This window comes from Hyla sarda, chromosome 1 (genome assembly GCF_029499605.1).
Source record: "Hyla sarda isolate aHylSar1 chromosome 1, aHylSar1.hap1, whole genome shotgun sequence".
In the NCBI taxonomy this organism is placed as follows: domain Eukaryota; kingdom Metazoa; phylum Chordata; class Amphibia; order Anura; family Hylidae; genus Hyla; species Hyla sarda.
Genome location: NC_079189.1, coordinates 615,149,681 through 615,171,551, shown reverse-complemented (window position 1 = coordinate 615,171,551; position 21,871 = coordinate 615,149,681). Strand labels below are relative to the sequence as shown.

The 21,871-nt window shown below is 46.8% G+C and overlaps 1 protein-coding gene across 1 annotated transcript in view; it reads right to left on the bottom strand.

The window, feature by feature from the left end:
• Nucleotides 1–2,429: 2,429 nt before the first annotated feature.
• Nucleotides 2,430–21,871, bottom strand: part of LOC130309281 (oocyte zinc finger protein XlCOF7.1-like) — a 50,721-nt gene continuing 31,279 nt past the window's right edge. The window contains exons 7-10 of the mRNA XM_056552315.1: nucleotides 18,634–18,654; nucleotides 9,245–9,371; nucleotides 8,685–9,161; nucleotides 2,430–3,708 (exon numbers count right to left, since the gene is read on the bottom strand). Of these exons, the coding sequence (XP_056408290.1) occupies nucleotides 2,507–3,708; nucleotides 8,685–9,161; nucleotides 9,245–9,371; nucleotides 18,634–18,654 (1,827 nt within the window). The 3' untranslated portion in view covers nucleotides 2,430–2,506. The remainder of the gene's footprint in view (nucleotides 3,709–8,684; nucleotides 9,162–9,244; nucleotides 9,372–18,633; nucleotides 18,655–21,871) is intronic.

Below are 21,871 nucleotides of genomic sequence, written 5' to 3'. Positions count from 1 at the left end.
TGCAACAGCTGGAGGCACCCCTAGTTGGGAAACACTGACCTATTGATACGCCGAGCGCTCCGGGTTCCTGCTCCTCCCCGGAGCGCTCGTGCCGTTCCTCTCTCTGCAGCGCCCCTGTCAGACCAGCTGACCAGGAGCGCTGCACTGACTCTGCCAGCGGGGATGCGATTCGCATAGCGGGACGCGCCCGCTCGCGAATCGCATCCCAAGTCACTCACCTGTCCCGATCCCCGGCTGTCACGTCCTGGCGCGCGCGGCTCCACTCCTTAGGGCGCGCGCGCGCCAGCTCTCTAAGATTTAAAGGGCCAGTGCACCAATGATTGGTGCCTGGCCCAATCAGTCTAATTAGCTTCCACCTGCTCCCTGTCTATATAACCTCACTTCCCCTGCACTTCCTTGCCGGATCTTGTTGCCTTTGTGCCAGAGAAAGCGTTTAGTGTTTGCCTTACCAGTGTACCTGACCTCTTGCTGTTGCTATTGACTACGAACCTTGCCGCCTGCCCTGACCTTCTGCTACGTCTGACCTTGCCTCTGCCTAGTCCTTCTGTCCCACGCCTTCTCAGCAGTCAGCGAGGTTGAGCCGTTGCCGGTGGATACGACCTGGTTGCTACCGCCGCAGCAAGACCATCCCGCTTTGTGGCGGGCTCTGGTGAATACCAGTAGCAACCCTAGAACCGGTCCACCGACACGGTCCACGCCAATCCCTCTCTGACACAGAGGATCCACATCCAGATTGCCGAATCCTAACACCTATACTATACACTACTATATAGTCCAACATGCTGGGAGTTGTAGTTTTGCAACAGCTGGAGGCTGTCGGGTTGTTTGTTACATCTATTTAAAAGGGTACTCCACTGCCCCAGTGTTCAGATCATTTAGTTCCAAAAGCCCATTTAGTTCCGCTACAACACCTCAATGCAAGTCTCAATGTAAAAAAAATAAAATACTGTGAAATACCGTAATACTTTAGAAAAATACCGTGATACTAATTTTTGGTCATATCGCCGAGCACTAACTGGACGCAGTGGGAACATTACAATTTATAAAACCAACTGCTCCCGGGAACTCCGACAAGTATTTGTCCAGATACACGTATATACATATATATATGCTGACTGTTCCGACCCATTTTATTATGTCACCCCCACAAACGTAATCTTATGCATGTCACCACTGTGCGCTGTTCACATGGGGCGGTCCCTTTTTCTGACCCGTTCAAGTTTTTTTTACTGTTTTAAATAGAACTCAAGTGTTTATGTAGGATACAAGCCACTGTTCAATGACAAAGAGGCGGATGCCTCGAAATGCGTCTGATTTGGCTCAATAAAGACTTTTATCCTGAATGGATGTTTCATTGTTTCCGCGGCACGTACCTGAACACCCAGTTGTTTTCCTTTCCTCTACCTGATATCCACATGAGGAGGAGTGCGGGGGCCACAAAATGGGCCCTATAGAAGGAGGGACTGAGGAGAATTCCATATCCACATGAGGAGGAGTGCGGGGGCCACAAAATGGGCCCAATAGAAGGACGGACTGAGGAGAATTCCATATCCACATGAGGAGGAGTGCGGGGGCCACAAAATGGGCCCAATAGAAGGACGGACTGAGGAGGAATATAAAGGGGAGGATGAGAAAAAGAAGAGCGAACGAGCTCTAATAATCCAGACGAAGGAAAAGCTTTATAATAAGTGTGTAAATCCGGAAACACAAAACCGCCGTCTAATGTCTTCAGGGTGAGCGTCTATACGGGACACGTGGTCTCTTCTGAATCATAACAAAATTACTAAATAACCATCGGATAGAAGAAAAATAACAATTCCGTACTATGATAGGGACGGACTGTAAAAATATAAAATATTATTGGTAAATATAAGATTTAAGAACCTTTTTCCTTCCAATCCACGACATATATGGGAATTTACGAGCGTGTAACTGGGTCTTCAATCCGTGTAATAATGGCGCAAAGTGTGAAGTAAAGAGATCTTGTACCAGATGTGATCAGATCTCTAGGGATTTTATACCCCGGGGAGGACAAAGAAAAGGAAAAGAATTACACCGATGTTTACTGAACCCGGGGGACGCTGACATATTGACGACTTCTCATATAGAAAAATGGATTTTATGATCTGAGACCAAAAATAGACGTCAGGACGGGAAACGCTGGTCTAGGGTTTGTGATAAATAAAAGTATCTGCAGCGTCTTATGTTCAGAAGAGACGATCTTCAAGGGAGACGCGCGGATCCTGTCTGATGCCTTGAATTAAAGTCTCTATAATCATAATGAGAAGGGGGCGGGGACAACACTGACGCGTTACATTCCCTATATACAACGTCAGGGACAATATTACATTTATTATAAGTCCAGTGTGCGGAGATGAATATAAGAATAATAAATCATATAAGAAAGAAAACTTTTATTAACAATTGGTAACAAGTTTGGAGATGCAGTATATGATATATGTATAAATGTCAGATATCCTATGTACATGGTATAAGTGTTGCTTTCTCAAACATTTCCTACATTCAGAACATGAAAATGGCTTTCCCCCATGTGAGTTCTGTTATGTTGAACAAGATGTGATTTGCTATTAAAACATTTCCCACATTCAGCCCATGGAAATGGCTTCTCCCCTGTGTGAGTTCTTTGATGTTGAACAAGATTTGATTTCTTAGCAAAACATTTCCCACACCCTGCACATAAAAATGGCTTCTCCCCTGTGTGAGTTCTTTGATGTGTAACAAGATCTGATTTCTGAGCATAACATTTTCCACATTCTGAACATGAAAATGGCTTCTCTCCTGTGTGGGTTCCTTGATGTTGAACAAGACTAGATTTATTAGTAAAACATTTTCCACATTCAGCACATGAAAATGGCTTCTCTCCTGTGTGAGTTCTTTGATGTTGAACAAGACTCCATTTCACAGTAAAACATTTCCCACATTCTAAACATGAAAATGGCTTCTCTCCTGTGTGAGTTCTCTGATGTACAACAAGACCTGATTTAAAAGTAAAACATTTGCCACATTCTGAACAAAAAAATCGCTTCTCCCCTGCCCCTGTGTGAGTTTTTTGATGTCTAACAAGATGTGATTTGTTAGCAAAACATTTCTCACATTCCGTGCATGAAAATGGCTTCTCCCCTGTGTGAGTTTTTAGATGATCAAGAAGGCTTGATTTTTGAGTAAAACATTTCCCACATTCTGAACATGAAAATGGCTTTTCCCCTGTGTGAGTTCTTTGATGCTTAACAAGTTCTGATTTATTAGTAAAACATTTCCCACATTCGGAGCATGAAAATGGCTTCTCCCCTGTGTGAATTTTTTGATGACCAACAAGGCTTGATTTTTCAGTAAAACATTTCCCACATTCTGAACAAGAAAATGGCTTCTCCCCTGTGTGAGTTCTTTGATGCTGAACAAGATGTGATTTCTTAGTAAAACATTTCCCACATTCTGAACATGGAAATAGCTTCTCCCCTATGAGAGCTTTTTGATGCTCAACACTTCTATTATTCATTTTCTTAACATCCTGTGATGACTGAGAAGACAGGACCTGTATATAAGGATGAGATGACAGATCTTGGCTGTGAAGGGCTGAGGGTGTATCTGGGATAATGGAATGTTCTTCATATGTATCTTGTGTGATATCATCATCTGCTTTATAATCTGAAGATATAAGATTCTCCTCTGATCTCTTGGTGGAAGAATCTGCCGTAAAACAAAACAGATTTTATTTTTATTATGGAGTATAAACCTTAACCCCTTACCGACCCAGGAAATTATAATTTTTGCTTTTGTAAGCAATAGTACATTGTAAAACCACCCTTAAAGGGGTACTCCGCCCCTGGCATCTTATCCCCTATCCAAAGGATAGGGGATAAGATGTCAGATCGCCGCGGTCCCGCTGCTGGGGACCCCCCGCCATCATTACTGCACAGAGTGAGTTCGCTCTGCACGTAATGACGGGCGATACAGGGGCCGGAGCAGCGTGACGTCATGGCTCCGACCCTCATGACATCACGGCCCGTCCCCTTAATGCAAGTCTATGGCAGGAGGCGTGACGACCACCACGCCCCCTCCCATAGACTTGCATTGACGGGGGCGGGCTGTGACATCACGAGGGCGGAGCCATGACGTAACGATGCTCCGGCCCCTGTATTGCCCGTCATTACGTGCAGAGCTATCTCGCTCTGTGTAGTAATGACAGCGAGGTGCTGCAGCAGCGATCCCCAGGGTCCCCAGCAGCAGGATCCCGGCGATCTGACATCTTATCCCCTATCCTTTGGATAGGGGATAAGATGTCTAGGGGCGGAGTACCCCTTTAATTTTTAAATAAGATATACTATGATAGCGGAGCAGCCATACAACAGTGGTGTCAAACTGTGGCCCTCCAGATGTTGCAAAACTTCAACTCCCAGCATACGCTGGACAACCAAAGGTCTGTCTGCCTTCTCCAGAGGATCTACACTGTCCCTGAAAGGTAAATCAAGGTCTTTGTGCAGTGGTCTTCAAACTGCAGTCCTCCAGATGTTGCAAAACTTCAACTCTAAGCATGTCTGGACAGCCAACGGCTTTATTTAAAGAAGTACTCCAGATAGCAAAACGTATTCCCTATCCACAGGATCACAGGGGGTCCGACTGCTGGGAGCCCTGACAGTCCATGGGAGTACTGGAACACTTGGCTCAGCGGTCGGACCCCTCGCGATCTAAAACTTATGCCTATCCTGTGGATGGGGGATAAGTTTTGCTATCCTAGAGTTCTGCTTTAACCTCTTAATGACGCAGGGCGTACCTGTACGCCCTGCACCTGGTCCCGGTATATAACGCGGGGTCACGCTGTGAACGCGCGTTATACCGGGTCGGTCCCGGCGGCTAATGACAGCCGGGACCCTAGGCTAATAGCTTGCAACTCCAATTGTTGTGCCGTGTGCTATTAACCCTTTAAATGCAGTGTTCAAAGTTGATCGGCGTGTCTAAAATTAAAGTGAAAGCTTCCCGGCAGCTCAGTCGGGCTGATCGGGACCATCGCGGTGAAATCGCGATGTCCCGATCAGCTAGGACGCAGCAGGAGGGTCTCTTATCTGCCTCTCTTGCGTACGATCGGCGATTGATTGCTCCAAGCCTGGAATCCAGGCTTGAGCAATCGACCGCTGATAACACTGATCTTTGCCGTGCTAATGCACGGCAATGATCTGTGTATGATATCGGTATGTGCAGTGCAATAGCCACTAGAGGGAGCTATAACACTGCAAAAAAAAAAGTGTAAAAAAAAAAGTTTATAAAGATCATTTAACCCCTTCCCTATTAAAAGTAAGAATCACCCCCCTTTTCCCATAAAAAAAAAAAAATTTGTGTAAACAAACATGATGTGGTATTGCAGTGTGCAGAAATGTCCAAATTATAAAAATATATCATTAATTTAATCATACGGTCAATGGCGTACGCGCAAAAAAAGTTCCAAAGCCCAAAATAGTGTATTTTTGGTCACTTTTTATACCATGAAAAAAATAATAAAAAGTGATCAAAAAGTCCAATCAATACAAAAATGGTACCGATAAAAACTTCAGATCATGGCGCAAAAAATTTGCCCTCATACCGCCCCATATGCAGAAAACTAAAAAAGTTATAGGGGTCAGAAGATGACAATTTTAAACATATACATTTTCCTGCATGTAGTTATGATTTTTTCCAGAAGTGCGACAAAATCACCTATATAAGTAGGGGATCATCTTAATCGTATGGACCTACAGAATAATGATAAGGTGTAATTTTTACCGAAAAATGTACTACGTAGAAACGGAAGCCCCCAAAAGTTATAAAATAGCGGTTTTTTTTTCAATTTTGTCGCACAATGATTTTTTTCCATTTCGCTGTAGATTTTTGGGTAAAACGACTGATGTCACTGGAAAGTAGAATTGATGGCACAAAAAATAAGCCATAATATGGATTTTTAGGTGCAAAATTGAAAGAGTTATGATTTTTTAATGGTAAAGAGGAAAAAACGAAAATGCAAAAATGGAAAAACCCCGGGTCCTTAATGGGTACTCCCGTGGAAAACTTTTTTTTTTTAAATGAACTGGTGCCAGAAAGTTAAACAGATGTGTAAATGACTTCTATTAAAAATCTTAATCCTTCTAATACATTTTATGGGCTGTATACTACAGAGGAAATGCTTTTCTTTTTGGATTTCTCTGATGTCACGACCACAGTGCTCTCTGCTGACCTCTGCTGTCCATTTTAGGAACTGTCCAGAGCAGCATATGTTTGCTATGGGGATTTTCTCCTGCTCTGGACAGTTCCAAAAATAGACAGCAGAGGTCAGCAGAGAGCACTGTGGTCGTGACATCAGAGAAATCCAAAAAGAAAAGCATTTCCTCTGTAGTATACAGCCCATAAAATGTATTAGAAGGATTAAGATTTTTTAATAGAAGTCATTTACACATCTGTTTAACTTTCTGGCACCAGTTAATTTAAAAAAAAAAAAAAAAGGTTTCCAGGAGAGTTCCCCTTTAAGGACGCAGGGCGTACCTATACACCCTGCACCCGGTCCCAGTATATAACGCGGGGTCATGCTGTGACCAAACATCATACCGGGTCGGTCCCAGCGGCTAATGACAGCCGGGACACTGGGCTAATAGCTTGCGGCTCCGATCGCTGTGCCGTGTGCTATTAACCCTTTAGATGCAGCATTCAAAGTTGATCGGCATTTCTAAAATGAAAGTGAAAGCTTCCCGGCAGCTCAGTCGGGCTGATCGGGACCATTGCGGTGAAATCGTGATGTCCCAATCAGCTAGGACCCAGCAGGAGGGTCTCTTATCTGCCTCTGTTGCGTCCGATCTGCGATTGATTGCTCCAATACTGAAACCCAGGCTTGAGCAATCGACCGCTTATAACACTGATCTTTGCCGTGCTAATGCACCCCTTTGACCACCCCCCAGTCTACACCTCTTTCACCTATGTCCACCCCTCCATTCACCCCTCTGTCCCTTTGTCACCCTTGTCCACCCCTCTGACCCCGTCTCCCATGTCCACCATCCTGTCATCCATGTCCACCTTGGCCATCCCCCTATCCATCCCTCTGTCATTCCTGTCCATCCCCGTCACCCCTATGCACCCCCCATTGTCACCCCTCTGACCACATCCTTGTCACCCATGTTCACCCCTCTGTCCCTTTGTCACTCCTGTCCACCCGTTACCACCTTGTCACCCCAAACACCCCGTCACCCATGTACACCCCTCTGTCACCCATCTACACTCTTCTACACCCCTGTCACCCATGTACACCCCTCTGTCATCCATCTACACCCCTCTGCCACCCATGTACACCCCTCTGTCACCCATGTACACCCCTCTGTCACCCATCTACACTCTTCTACACCCCTCTGTCATCCATCTACACCCCTCTGTCACCCATCTACACTCTTCTACACCCCTCTGTCATCCATCTACACCCCTCTGTTACCCATCTACACTCTTCTACACCCCTCTGTCACCCATCTACACCCCTATGTCACCCATGTACACTCCTCTACACCCCTGTCACCCATGTACACTCCTCTACACCCTTCTGCCACCCATGTAGACTCCTCTACACCCCTCTGTCACTCATGTACACTCCTCTACACCCCTCTGTCACCCATGTACACTCCTCTACACTCCTCTGTCACCCATGTACACTCATCTACACCCTTCTGCCACCCATGTACACCCCTCTGTCACCCCTCTACACCCTTCTGTTACCCATGTACACTGCTCTACACACCTGTCTCCCACTTACACCTTTCTGCACCCCTCTGTTACCCCTTTACACCTATACGCCCCTGCATTCCTCCTTACTTGTAAAAGGGGAATCTGGAGGCTGATGCTGGTAAAGTGCGGAGCCTAATAGGTTTGTTTTGCAGGTTTATCGGTGAAGAAATGTGGCTGGAAGAAATGGTCAGGACGGTCCGGACCAGACGGAGAAGAACAGAGAACGATGCTGATCAGAGAAGACGTCACATGTGAGTTGCTGTATAAAGCAGCACTTTAAACTACATACCCACAGATAAATATATTGGATATTGTGCATTGCAGCCTTTTTCCCTTTTTTTTGGCTCATAAACTTCGGTAGGGGTGGCTCGTGATTTTTTTTTGCAGAGTGCCCAGGGCCAAAAAAGGTTGGGAAACACTAGAGGATATAAGTAGGATCCAGAGTATTGCAGACTCTCTCATGTATTATTGTAATATGAGGAGTATAAACCACTGGAGGTGATCAGGAATTCTATCAGGGACTACATAGAGGTGATAAGGATCCTAGAGAGTTATAGGAGTTCTGTAGTGAAAAAATTACTTATTCCCTATCCACTTTTCCATATCATAGGGCAAAATAAAGGGACTTAACCCCTTAACGACGCCGGACGTATAATTACATCCTGCGTCGGCTCCCGATATGTGAAGCGTGCTCAGGGGCTGAGCGCTCTTCATAACCGCAGGTGTCGGTTGCTATCAGCAACCAGGACCCACAGCTAATACCGGACATCGCCAATGTTGATTGCGGCGGCGAAAACGGGAGAAAACTATTGCCGGTTAGCTCAGTGCGCTGTCCCAGAGCTTCTAGTAACACCACTATTTCCCAAAAATATTATTGTAGCCTGTTACTGAATAAAATCTGCGACACTTCTCTGTATTTAGTGGTCACTACTTACCTGGGTGGTTACCAGTAGCAATGTTCTCCTTATACTGCTCATCACCGCTCACATCTGTCTCTTCTACTTTTACTATTATGTCTGGAGCATTAATATAGATCAGATCTTTCCCTTTAGGAATGTCCTCCTTATACTGCTCATCACCGTTCACATCTGTCTCTTCTTCTTCCTTTATATCTGTAGTATTAATATTGTTCAGATCTTTCCCTGTAGTAATGTCCTCCTTATAATGCTCATCACTGCTCACATCTGTCTCTTCTTCTTCCTTTATGTCTGTAGCATTAATATAGATCAGATCTCTTTCTGTAGGAATATCCTCTATATACTGCTCATCACTGCTCACATCCGTCTCTTCTTCTTCCTTTATGTCTATAGTATTAAGATAGATCAGATTTTTCCCTGTAGTAGTGACCTCCATATTCTGCTCATCAAGAGGACGGGGACACCTCTCTGATGCTGTTCTCTTACTGGATCTGACTGTAGGAAACACATACAGAGACTGAATTCATTCTTTACATACAAATAATGAGAGAACGTGTGTATATAGTCATGTCTATTACCTGGTGATGTCAGGGGCTGCTGATCCTCCATCATCACCTGATCCTTGTACTGATCCTTGTGTCCTTCTACATACTCCCACTCCTCCATGGAGAAAAAGACCGCCACGTCCTGACACCTTATAGGAACCTGACACATAATGATACAGTCATCACCCCGACCCCTCCAGTGGTGTTACTGTATAATGTCCCAGCATTCCCAGCAGTGTCACCTCTCCAGTCATCACCAGACCCCTCCATTACTGTATAATGTCCCAGCATTCCCAGCAGTGTCACCTCTCCAGTCATCACCAGACCCCTCCATTACTATATAATGTCCCAGCAGTGTCACCTCTCCAGTCATCACCAGACCCCTCCATTACTGTATAATGTCCCAGCAGTGTCACCTCTCCAGTCATCACCAGACCCCTCCATTACTGTATAATGTCCCAGCAGTGTCACCTCTCCAGTCATCACCAGACCCCTCCATTACTATATAATGTCCCAGCAGTGTAGCCTCTCCAGTCATCACCAGACCCCTCCATTACTGTATAATGTCCCAGCATTCCCAGCAGTGTCACCTCTCCAGTCATCACCAGACCCCTCCATTACGGTATAATGTCCCAGCAGGGTCACCTCTCCAGTCATCACCAGACCCCTCCATTACTGTATAATGTCCCAGCAGTGTCACCTCTCCAGTCATCACCAGACCCCTCCATTACTGTATAATGTCCCAGCAGGGTCACCTCTCCAGTCATCACCAGACCCCTCCATTACTGTATAATGTCCCAGCAGTGTCACCTCTCCAGTCATCACCAGACCCCTCCATTTCTGTATAATGTCCCAGCAGGGTCACCTCTCCAGTCATCACCAGACCCCTCCATTACTATATAATGTCCCAGCAGTGTCACCTCTCCAGTCATCACCAGACCCCTCCATTTCTGTATAATGTCCCAGCAGTGTCACCTCTCCAGTCATCACCAGACCCCTCCATTACTGTATAATGTCCCAGCAGTGTCACCTCTCCAGTCATCACCAGACCCCTCCATTACTGTATAATGTCCCAGCATTCCCAGCAGTGTCATCTCTCCAGTCATCACCAGACCCCTCCATTACTTTATAATGTCCCAGCAGTGTCACCTGTCCAGTCATCACCAGACCCCTCCATTACTGTATAATGTCCCAGCATTCCCAGCAGTGTCACCTCTCCAGTCATCACCAGACCCCTCCATTACTATATAATGTCCCAGCAGTGTCACCTCTCCAGTCATCACCAGACCCCTCCATTACTGTATAATGTCCCAGCAGTGTCACCTCTCCAGTCATCACCAGACCCCTCCATTACTATATAATGTCCCAGCAGTGTAGCCTCTCCAGTCATCACCAGACCCCTCCATTACTGTATAATGTCCCAGCAGTGTCACCTCTCCAGTAATCACCAGACCCCTCCATTTCTGTATAATGTCCCAGCAGGGTCACCTCTCCAGTCATCACCAGACCCCTCCATTACTATATAATGTCCCAGCAGTGTCACCTCTCCAGTCATCACCAGACCCCTCCATTTCTGTATAATGTCCCAGCAGTGTCACCTCTCCAGTCATCACCAGACCCCTCCATTACTGTATAATGTCCCAGCAGTGTCACCTCTCCAGTCATCACCAGACCCCTCCATTACTTTATAATGTCCCAGCAGTGTCACCTGTCCAGTCATCACCAGACCCCTCCATTACTGTATAATGTCCCAGCAGTGTCACCTCTCCAGTCATCACCAGACCCCTCCATTTCTGTATAATGTCCCAGCAGTGTCACCTCTCCAGTCATCACCAGACCCCTCCATTACTGTATAATGTCCCAGCAGTGTCACCTCTCCAGTCATCACCAGACCCCTCCATTACTTTATAATGTCCCAGCAGTGTCACCTGTCCAGTCATCACCAGACCCCTCCATTACTGTATAATGTCCCAGCAGTGTCACCTCTCCAGTCATCACCAGACCCCTCCATTACTGTATAATGTCCCAGCAGTGTCACCTCTCCAGTCATCACCAGACCCCTCCATTACTGTATAATGTCCCAGCAGTGTCACTTCTCTAGTCATCACCAGACCCCCCCATTACTGTATAATATCCCAGCAGTGTCACCTCTCCAGTCATCACCAGACCCCTCCATTACTGTATAATGTCCCAGCAGTGTCACCTCTCCAGTCATCACCAGACCCCTCCATTACTGTATAATGTCCCAGCAGTGTCACCTCTCTAGTCATCACCAGACCCCTCCATTACTGTATAATGTCCCAGCAGTGTCACCTCTCCAGTCATCACCAGACCCCTCCATTACTGTATAATGTCCCAGCAGTGTCACCTCTCCAGTCATCACCAGACCCCCCCATTACTGTATAATGTCCCAGCAGTGTCACCTCTCCAGCCATCACCAGACCCCTCCATTACTGTATAATGTCCCAGCAGTGTCACCTCTCCAGTCATCACCAGACCCCTCCATTACTGTATAATGTCCAGCAGTGTCACCTCTCCAGTCATCACCAGACCCCTCCATTACTGTATAATGTCCAGCAGTGTCACCTCTCCAGTCATCACCAGACCCCTCCATTACTATATAATGTTCAGCAGTGTCACCTCCCCAGTCATCACCAGACCCCTCCATTACTGTATAATGTCCCAGCAGTGTCACCTCTCCAGTCATCACCAGACCCCTCCATTACTGTATATTGTCCCAGCAGGGTCACCTCTCCAGTCATCACCAGACCCCTCCATTACTGTATAATGTCCCAGCATTCCCAGCAGTGTCACCTCTCCAGTCATCACCAGACCCCTCCATTACTATATAATGTCCCAGCATTCCCAGCAGTGTCACCTCTCCAGTCATCACCAGACCCCTCCATTACTGTATAATGTCCCAGCAGTGTCACCTCTCCAGTCATCACCAGACCCCTCCATTACTGTATAATGTCCCAGCATTCCCAGCAGCACACTCACTTATTTATTTGTTTGGCTTAGGATCACTGTGCCACCTTATAGGTGTTGTTCATCACTAGGATTAGCCAGGGTGCGGTCCCTTCTGGGTGTCCCTCCTGGCGGTCCAGGGGAGATGTGTGCGGCCAGTAGGTTCCTCACCTCCCCTGGATGCCATTGTATACGGCTCTGCAGGCGGACTTTTGGGCTAACACCAAAGGGCTCGTTCACACAGCTGTCTGCCCCCGTAAATTCATGCCCGTTATGAATGCGTTTGATAATTTTTAAACGGGTTGCAAACGGCTGTAAAATATTCCCATTAATGTCAATGAGATTTTTTTTTTTTACAATCCTTTATCACCGTTCTGTTTATTTTTTTTTAACGAGGGGAAAAGTCGGCGCATGCAGTAATTTCTCTCCTGTCAAAAATAACGGATTAGAAACGGATATGATAAATTTAACATTGAAGTCTATGGCAGACGGATGAACCTTTAATGTCATCATTTGCACCTGGTTTATAATATCTGTTATCGGGGAATAAGGGATTGATCGCACCTGGTCTCACTTTTGAGACCCGATGTGATCAGCACTTATTAAGCAGGGGAGTGGGCGGCATGCTGTGCTCCTCCGCATTGTATGGAGTGTTTTTACTTAAATTTTTAAATCTCCCGGCAGGGTTTTTAAAGGGGTACTCCGGCGCTTAGACATCTTATCCCCTATCCAAGTGTGATCAATCCCTTATCCCCTGTACTATGCTCAAGTTTCTCTTCATATCGTAAAAATCTTGGAGAGAGACACTTTCCTGGCAGGAGATCCTGGTCTTCAAGCTTCTTTTGAGGATCATCTGCTTTCAACATCAAGCTTTTCCTGCCGAGGATTTTATTTATCTTCGACCTTTCCTGTTGGATTACAACTGCTGGGGAAATCGGTGGAGGAATTTGCATAGCTCCGGCCACTTTCTTTACCTAGTTGGATTTTCTTCAGGATTCTGCGCTTGCTTTTGGATTTCGATCCTGCTTTTGGATTTCGACCCTGCTTTTGGATTTCGACCCTGCTTTTGGATTTTGACCCTTCTTTTGGATTTACAATGGCTTTGGCTAAGGAGACCCAGCCTGGATACTCTTCTCCTGATGCTCCCCAGGCTTCTGGAGTGGCTCCCCCATCGGTTCCTGGGCAAGAAGCCGGCTCCCAGCCCCGCCAAGGTTTTCCAACCCTGGAGCCTTGGATGAGGCAGACCGTCATGCTCAAGCTGAAGGAAGTCGACAGGAGGATTCCCGACATGAGCCAGGATATTTTTGGGAAGAAGAGGGTCCTGGAACAGGGATTCTCCAAATCGGAAACCATAAGCATCCAGTCCTTTTTCACTGGAATGTTTTACGTTACCTTTGCTTCCATTGGAATCTGTAAACGTTACTGGGATATGGTGAAATCTGCGAGGCCGGACTCCCCCTTTGCCCGCTTTGTTGGGAACTGTCCCATGCAGAGGGAAGAGAGGAGGATTACAGTTTCAATGAGGAACCCACACATCCCAGGACCCAACATCACTACCTTCCTGAAGCGTTTCTGTACTGTGGTGAAGGATTCCACCCACATCCTGGACGGAAATGGTTTTTGGACTGGCAAGTGGTCCGTGATTGTGCGCCTGAACAAGGACTCTTGAACAAGGTCCAACACCTGCCCCAGTCTTTTTCTTTGGGGAACTCTTCCAGCCTGATTTTCTACGCTGACATGCCGCAGTCCTGCAGGCGATGTGGCAAAAAGGGCCATGAGAATAAGGACTGCAAGGAAGATGCCTGCAGGTTCTGTAGAGTGACAGGACATTTGACCAAGGACTGCCCTCAGATCAAGACCTGCAACCTTTGCAAACAAGCAGCCCATACCTACCAGGACTGCCCTCAGAGGAAAAGAACATGGGCATCTGTTGCAGCAAATGAATCAACGGAAGCTGATAGACATCAGTGAGGAGGATCCGCCCTACCGGAGAGGTAACTAGTATCGTCTGCACTATCCTTCTTTTTATTTCCCATGGCTAATCTCAACATCTTTAGCATTAATGTGAGGAGTATTAGAGATAGGATTAGACCTCAGACTGTGCTTTCCTTCTTTAGCTTCTCAGATGTGTGATGTGTATATGTTGCAGGAATGTGCTTTGCCCTCTTCTAGGTCCTACAACCATCTGGCCAGGCAGTGGTCCCACAGCCCCTCCTACTGGTCTGGTGGGGGCGACAACAGGTCTGCAGGGGTGGCCATCCTCGTTAGGGGAGGTATTTTTACACTCGACTCCGTCTGGGAGCTCATCTGTGGCAGACTTCTTGTCGCAGATGGCTCCTGGGCGGGGGAGCCAATACGGCTCATCAGTGAGTACGCCTCTCCTGACGGGGGTGGTCCCCTGGATGTTTTCCAGACCCTGCGGACCCAGCTCGCAACCACTAGGGCAGTATTGTTGGGTGGGGATTTCAACTGCATCATTGAAGCGGACAGGCGCAGTTCCAGCACATCTGCCAGACTGGACCCAACCGCTGTTGGGTCCATTGGGAAAGGCTCCGTAAATTATACATGGAGCCTCCTCGATGGCTCACTCCGTTCTCGGATAGACTTCATATTCATGTCTAGAATGGTAAAACAGGTTAAGCATTCTATGGTCCCCTGCTTCTTCTCTGACCACAGGGCCATTCGATTTCAGGGGGTTGTGGGCCATGGTTTCCCATCTAGCCCTGGCTCCTGGAAGTTGAATTGTGCCCTGTTGGCACAGAGGGAGCTCCTGGAGGAACTTAGAGACTCTTACATTGTGTGGCGAAATAATAAATGTTTCTTCAACTGTACAAGCGATTGGTAGGAGTATATTAAAGTCGAATTTCGCTGTTTCTTACAGGCAAAAAGCAGACAACAGGCGTGTGAGAAGAAGTGGGACTTCAGGAGGCTGCAGCGAGAGCTGCAAGACCTGCTCCGGTGCGGCTGGGACATCAGAGAGGAGCTGGAGGAGACAAAAAAGAGCCTGAAAAGGCACTTTGAGGAGGAATCCAAGCGAATCATCTTTCATGCCAAGGTGGAGAACGTGGAAAAGGGTGAGAAGTGTAACTCTTTTTCAGGAAGCTCCAAGCCGGCCACACGCCCCTGACAGAACTGAGAGATGAGACTGGACACATGCGGAAGGGCAAGGAGGAGGTGATGGGGGTCGTCGCAGACTAGTACCGCAATCTCTACGCCCCAAAGACATCCGACCCAAAGACACCGAGAGGTTCCTGTCAGGTATCACTAACGTTGTTGATCCCGCATGTGCCGCGGCCATGGACGATCCCTTGACGGTGGGGGAGCTGCTCTCTGCCGCTAAATGCTTTAAGCCCGGCAGGACTCCGGGCAGTGACGGTCTCCCGGCCGAGCTCTATGTAGTGCTGGGGGACCTGATCTGTCCGGACCTGTTGGAGGTGTAAGAGGAGATGGTGGTGGGGGGCAGAATGCCTCCGTCGTTGAGGGAAGGGACGATCATGATCTTGTATAAGCGGAAGGGGGGGAGATGTGACCTGAAAAACTGGCGTCCCATCTCTCTCTTGAACGTGGACTACAAGATCCTCGTCAAGGTGCTGGCCAACAGGCTGAAGTCTGTCATCGGGCAGATCGTCCACCCGGACCAGACCTGCTGCATTCCCGGTCGCAGGATTGCCGACAGCCTTGTGAGAGACACGGTCCATTACATCCAGGACCGTCGTGCCCACGCCGCCCTGGTCAGTCTGGATCAGGAGAAGGCGTTTGATCGTGTCTCTCACGCTTTCATGGGCAGGGCTTTGCGCAAGCTGGGTATGGGAAGGATGTTTTGCTCGTATGTTAACCTGATGTATCTTGACATTTGCAGCACAGTGCTGGTGAACGGCTGGAAGACTGACCCCTTTCCTGTACTTTCTGGGGTCAGACAAGGCTGCCCTCTTTCACCTCTTCTTTTTGTTTGTGTTATAGAGCTCTTTGCGGACTCTATCCAGAAGAATGAAGCGATCAAAGGGATCACCGTACCGGGACCAGATCGCTACGAGGTCAAGTGCTCGCTCTACATGGACGGCGTGACCGTCTTCTGCGCTGATCGGAATTCAGTGACTGCACTTGTCCAGACCTGCAAGGACTTCGGCAGAGCTTCGGGGGCGAAAGTCAACTGCAGGAATTAGGAAGCTATGCTCTTCGGGGAATGGCACCCGGCTTCTTCCGCCCCCTTCCCCTTTACTGTTAAACCAGACTTCATTAAAATCCTCGGTGTCTGGTTTGGGAAGGAAGGTGCAGCTCTCAAGTCCTGGCAAGACCGACTGGATAAAATGAACTCAAAGATTGCACTTTGGAGCACCAGACAGCTCTCGATTGAGGGCAACACACTTGTCTTGCAGAGTGAAGTTTTGCCTGTGCTACAGTACACCGCACAGGCCTGGCCCCTCCTTGCCACCGTTTGCAGGGCCATCACCCGGACTGTGTTTCGCTTCATCTGGGGCAAAATGGACGGAGTAAAACGGACTGTAATGTACAAGGAGCCCAGCAAGGATGGGAAGGGAGTCCCCGATATCCCCACCCTGCTGAGGGCTTCTTTTGCATGTGTCAGCATGCAGAGGACTTTGGTCGAAAAGAAAGGCTCCGCAGGCAGGTCCATGTCCCGCCTGTTTCTCCTGCCCCACTGGAAGAGGGTCGGCTGGGACAAGTGGGACAGCTCCATCCCTTACAACTGGAACACTCCCTGGTACTATGGGGATGTTGTCCGGTTCATAGGGGAACACCATCTGGAGGGATTCAAGCCCGACTTGTGGAAGCCTAAGACTGTTTACAAGCTCATCAGAGCTAAGGACTTGCTGCGGCCAGTTCTAGGGCTCCCTAAGGCCACGGCAGAGATTGTTTGGGACAATGTAGCCTCAGCAAAGGCTAATCAATGGACACAAGGACTTGTGGATGGCCATTCAGGGGAGACTATCTCTGAGGTCATTCATGCATGTCCGTGGCCAGTGCAAAACCAGGTACTGCCCCAGGTGCCCCTTTGTGGAGGAAACATCTATGCACATCTTTTGGCAGTGCTCCTTTGCGCAGGGCCTATTGAACGTCCTGGAACCTGAACTTAGAGACTCGGTACCCAGGAACTACCTATCGTACCATTCGGTGCTTTAAGTACTTTTTCCGGGCGTTCACGACGTGGAGGCCATCCGGGAGGCCTGGCGCCTTATGAACTGCTTTAAGGATGCTATATGGCTGGCCAGGAATCGCCTCATCTACAACGTGGAGGACATGTACGTCCAGGACTGCCGCAGGATGGTCCACAGCTGGCTTAGAGACTATTCTATCTTGGACTGTCATGATGTCGATGAAGAAGAGGATTAACGCCCCTCTGATTCCCCTACCTCCCCATACGTTGGCCCAGTAGTTTGACCTTGTGATCCACCCCCACCCCTATTGTTCCCACGCTCCTCCCCGATCACAGACTGTAATACATTGTTGTTTTTCAACTTTGTTTTTCCGATATAGAGTGATGGAGCGGAGTGTTAGTGTAGCATGTGGTACGGTGTATGGCTTAGGGAACCTGTGCTGTGTATTGTACTGTCATGCTTTGTGCGATTGTAATTTATTGTATGATTTGTAATGACGACTGTCGAATAAAGCTCTTTCAAAACCTTATCCCCTGTACTACTACACCCAACATGGAACAGACGTTGTCTCTCAACTGCCTGCAGACTCATCAAGGTAAGGAGCCTGTTCCATGATGGGAGTAGTAGTCCTGGCTGTGGGAGTCTGTAGATGGCTGATAACAGATGAACAAACTGATGCAAACAGGTGACACCCCATGGCATTCCTTTCCATCAGTTAGTAGAATGGTCCCTTTAGGAGACAATGATGGACAAAATCTAGACGGGGGACAATGACAGTATGAACTTAGCTTAATGCTGAGAGCCCCCAGTACATTGAACCTGGACCCTGCAGGAGCCCTCTGGCCCGGAGGTGAAGGGCGGTTACATTGGGGTCTCTCTTCTTTCGGAGAAGGGTTTTGTGTAAGACCGCGTCCTCATGTAACACGGGTGATAGAGAGCGCGTTCTCCACTGACCATGTGACCTGCAGTCCTCCACACATCCTCTGGGGGCAGTATAGGAGGGAAATCAGGGAAAAAAGTGCTGACACAAAGCTTCTAGACGTCATCACAGCGTCATGTCTAAGCCACGCCCACCTACATTATTAGAAATATGGGAGAAGTGGGGGCGGTATAAACTTATTAGGGGAGGGGCTTCTATTACAACCCCTGTATAACGCTCGGACATAGTGATCAGTGTTATCGCTGATCTTCTATACTTAGAGGTGATCAGAGCCCGGAGCAAGTAAGGGGCCCTCCGATCATCATCTCAGCTGATCCCACCCCCCAAACCACCCGGAACTGTCTATAAAGGGTTAATAATAAACATCCCCAATAATCCTGATGGTGACCGCACCCACATACCTGTATCTGTAGAGGAGCCGTGTACTTACAGGACCTGCGATGATGTCACCGTCATGTGATCAGTCACATGGAGGAGGAGGAGTCACATGATCAGGGGCTGCTGCTCTAGGCTCATCTGCTCAGTGTATGCAGGACTCTGCTGTGCTGGTTGTGATCGCTGCTGGATGAGCTGAAGTTATGTGTATGCAGCAGAGCTGTGTGTGTGTGATGTGCGTGGTGCAGAGCTGTGTATGTGTGTGTTATATATGTCTGCAGCAGAGCTGTGTGTAATGTGCATGTAGATGAGCTGTATGTGTACACAGTAGAGCTGTATATGTGTAATGTGCATGTAGCTGAGCTGTATGTGTACACAGTAGAGCTGTATATGTGTAATGTACATGTAGCTGAGCTGTATGTGTACACAGTAGAGCTGTATATGTGTAATGTACATGTAGTTGAGCTGTATGTGTACACAGTAGAGCTGTATATGTGTAATGTACATGTAGCTGAGCTGTATGTGTACACAGTAGAGCTGTATATGTGTAATGTACATGTAGCTGAGCTGTGTATGTGTACACAGTAGAGCTGTATATGTGTAATGTACATGTAGCTGAGCTGTGTATGTGTACACAGTAGAGCTGTATATGTGTAATGTACATGTAGCTGAGCTGTATGTGTACACAGTAGAGCTGTATATGTGTAATGTGCATGTAGCTGAGCTGTATGTGTACACAGTAGAGCTGTATATGTGTAATGTACATGTAGCTGAGCTGTATGTGTACACAGTAGAGCTGTATATGTGTAATGTACATGTAGCTGAGCTGTATGTGTATACAGTAGAGCTGTATATGTGTAATGTACATGTAGCTGTGCTGTATGTGTACACAGTAGAGCTGTATATGTGTAATGTGCATGTAGCTGAGCTTTATGTGTACACAGTAGAGCTGTATATGTGTAATGTACATGTAGCTGAGCTGTATGTGTACACAGTAGAGCTGTATATGTGTAATGTACATGTAGCTGAGCTGTATGTGTACACAGTAGAGCTGTATATGTGTAATGTGCATGTAGCTGAGCTGTATGTGTACACAGTAGAGCTGTATATGTGTAATGTGCATGTAGCTGAGCTGTATGTGTACACAGTAGAGCTGTATATGTGTAATGTATATGTAGCTGAGCTGTATGTGTACACAGTAGAGCTGTGTGTAATGTACATGTAGCTGAGCTGTATGTGTACACAGTAGAGCTGTATATGTGTAATGTGCATGTAGCTGAGCTGTATGTGTACACAGTAGAGCTGTATATGTGTAATGTGCATGTAGCTGAGCTGTATGTGTACACAGTAGAGCTGTATATGTGTAATGTGCATGTAGCTGAGCTGTATGTGTACACAGTAGAGCTGTATATGTGTAATGTACATGTAGCTGAGCTGTATGTGTACGCAGTAGAGCTGTATATGTGTAATGCGCATGTAGCTGAGCTGTATGTGTACGCAGTAGAGCTGTATATGTGTAATGCGCATGTAGCTGAGCTGTATGTGTACGCAGTAGAGCTGTATATGTGTAATGCACATGTAGCTGATCTGTATGTGTACGCAGTAGAGCTGTATATGTGTAATGTACATGTAGCTGAGCTGTATGTGTACGCAGTAGAGCTGTATATGTGTAATGTACATGTAGCTGAGCTGTATGTGTACACAGTAGAGCTGTATATGTGTAATGTACATGTAGCTGAGCTGTATGTGTACACAGTAGAGCTGTATATGTGTAATGTGCATGTAGCTGAGCTGTATGTGTACGCAGTAGAGCTGTATATGTGTAATGCGCATGTAGCTGAGCTGTATGTGTACGCAGTATAGCTGTATATGTGTAATGCGCATGTAGCTGAGCTGTATGTGTACGCAGTAGAGCTCTATATGTCTAATGCGCATGTAGCTGAGCTGTATGTGTACACAGTAGAGCTGTATATGTGTAATGTGCATGTAGCTGAGCTGTATGTGTACACAGTAGAGCTGTATATGTGTAATGTACATGTAGCTGAGCTGTATGTGTACACAGTAGAGCTGTATATGTGTAATGTACATGTAGCTGAGCTGTATGTGTACACAGTAGAGCTGTATATGTGTAATGTACATGTATTTGAGCTGTATGTGTACACAGTAGAGCTGTATATGTGTAATGCACATGTAGCTGAGCTGTATGTGTACACAGTAGAGCTGTATATGTGTAATGTACATGTAGCTGAGCTGTATGTGTACACAGTAGAGCTGTATATGTGTAATGTACATGTAGCTGAGCTGTATATGTGTACACAGTAGAGCTGTATATGTGTAATGTGCATGTAGCTGAGCTGTATGTGTACACAGTAGAGCTGTATATGTGTAATGTGCATGTAGCTGAGCTGTATGTGTACACAGTAGAGCTGTATATGTGTAATGTACATGTAGCTGAGCTGTATGTGTACACAGTAGAGCTGTATATGTGTAATGTGCATGTAGCTGAGCTGTATGTGTACACAGTAGAGCTGTATATGTGTAATGTACATGTAGCTGAGCTGTATGTGTACACAGTAGAGCTGTATGTGTAATGTACATGTAGCTGAGCTGTATGTGTACACAGTAGAGCTGTATATGTGTAATGTACATGTAGCTGAGCTGTATGTGTACACAGTAGAGCTGTATATGTGTAATGTACATGTAGCTGAGCTGTATGTGTACACAGTAGAGCTGTATATGTGTAATGTACATGTAGCTGAGCTGTATGTGTACACAGTAGAGCTGTATATGTGTAATGTACATGTAGCTGAGCTGTATGTGTACACAGTAGAGCTGTATATGTGTAATGTACATGTAGCTGAGCTGTATGTGTACACAGTAGAGCTGTATATGTGTAATGTACATGTAGCTGAGCTGTATGTGTACACAGTAGAGCTGTTTATGTGTAATGTACATGTAGCTGAGCTGTATGTGTACACAGTAGAGCTGTATATGTGTAATGTGCATGTAGCTGAGCTGTATGTGTACACAGTTGTATGTGTATACAGATTAGGCTCTTAGTAATAGTGACGTGCGGTAGAATACACGTTTCTTACCTCTGAACATAAATTTTGTGTATATATATATATATATATATATATATATATATACACATACATAATAGGGGAGATGTATTGCAATGTCTTATAGTAAGATTCTCTCTGTTGTCCATATTAACCAATCACAGTTCAGGTTTCACTTTACCACAGCGATGAGTCATTGGTT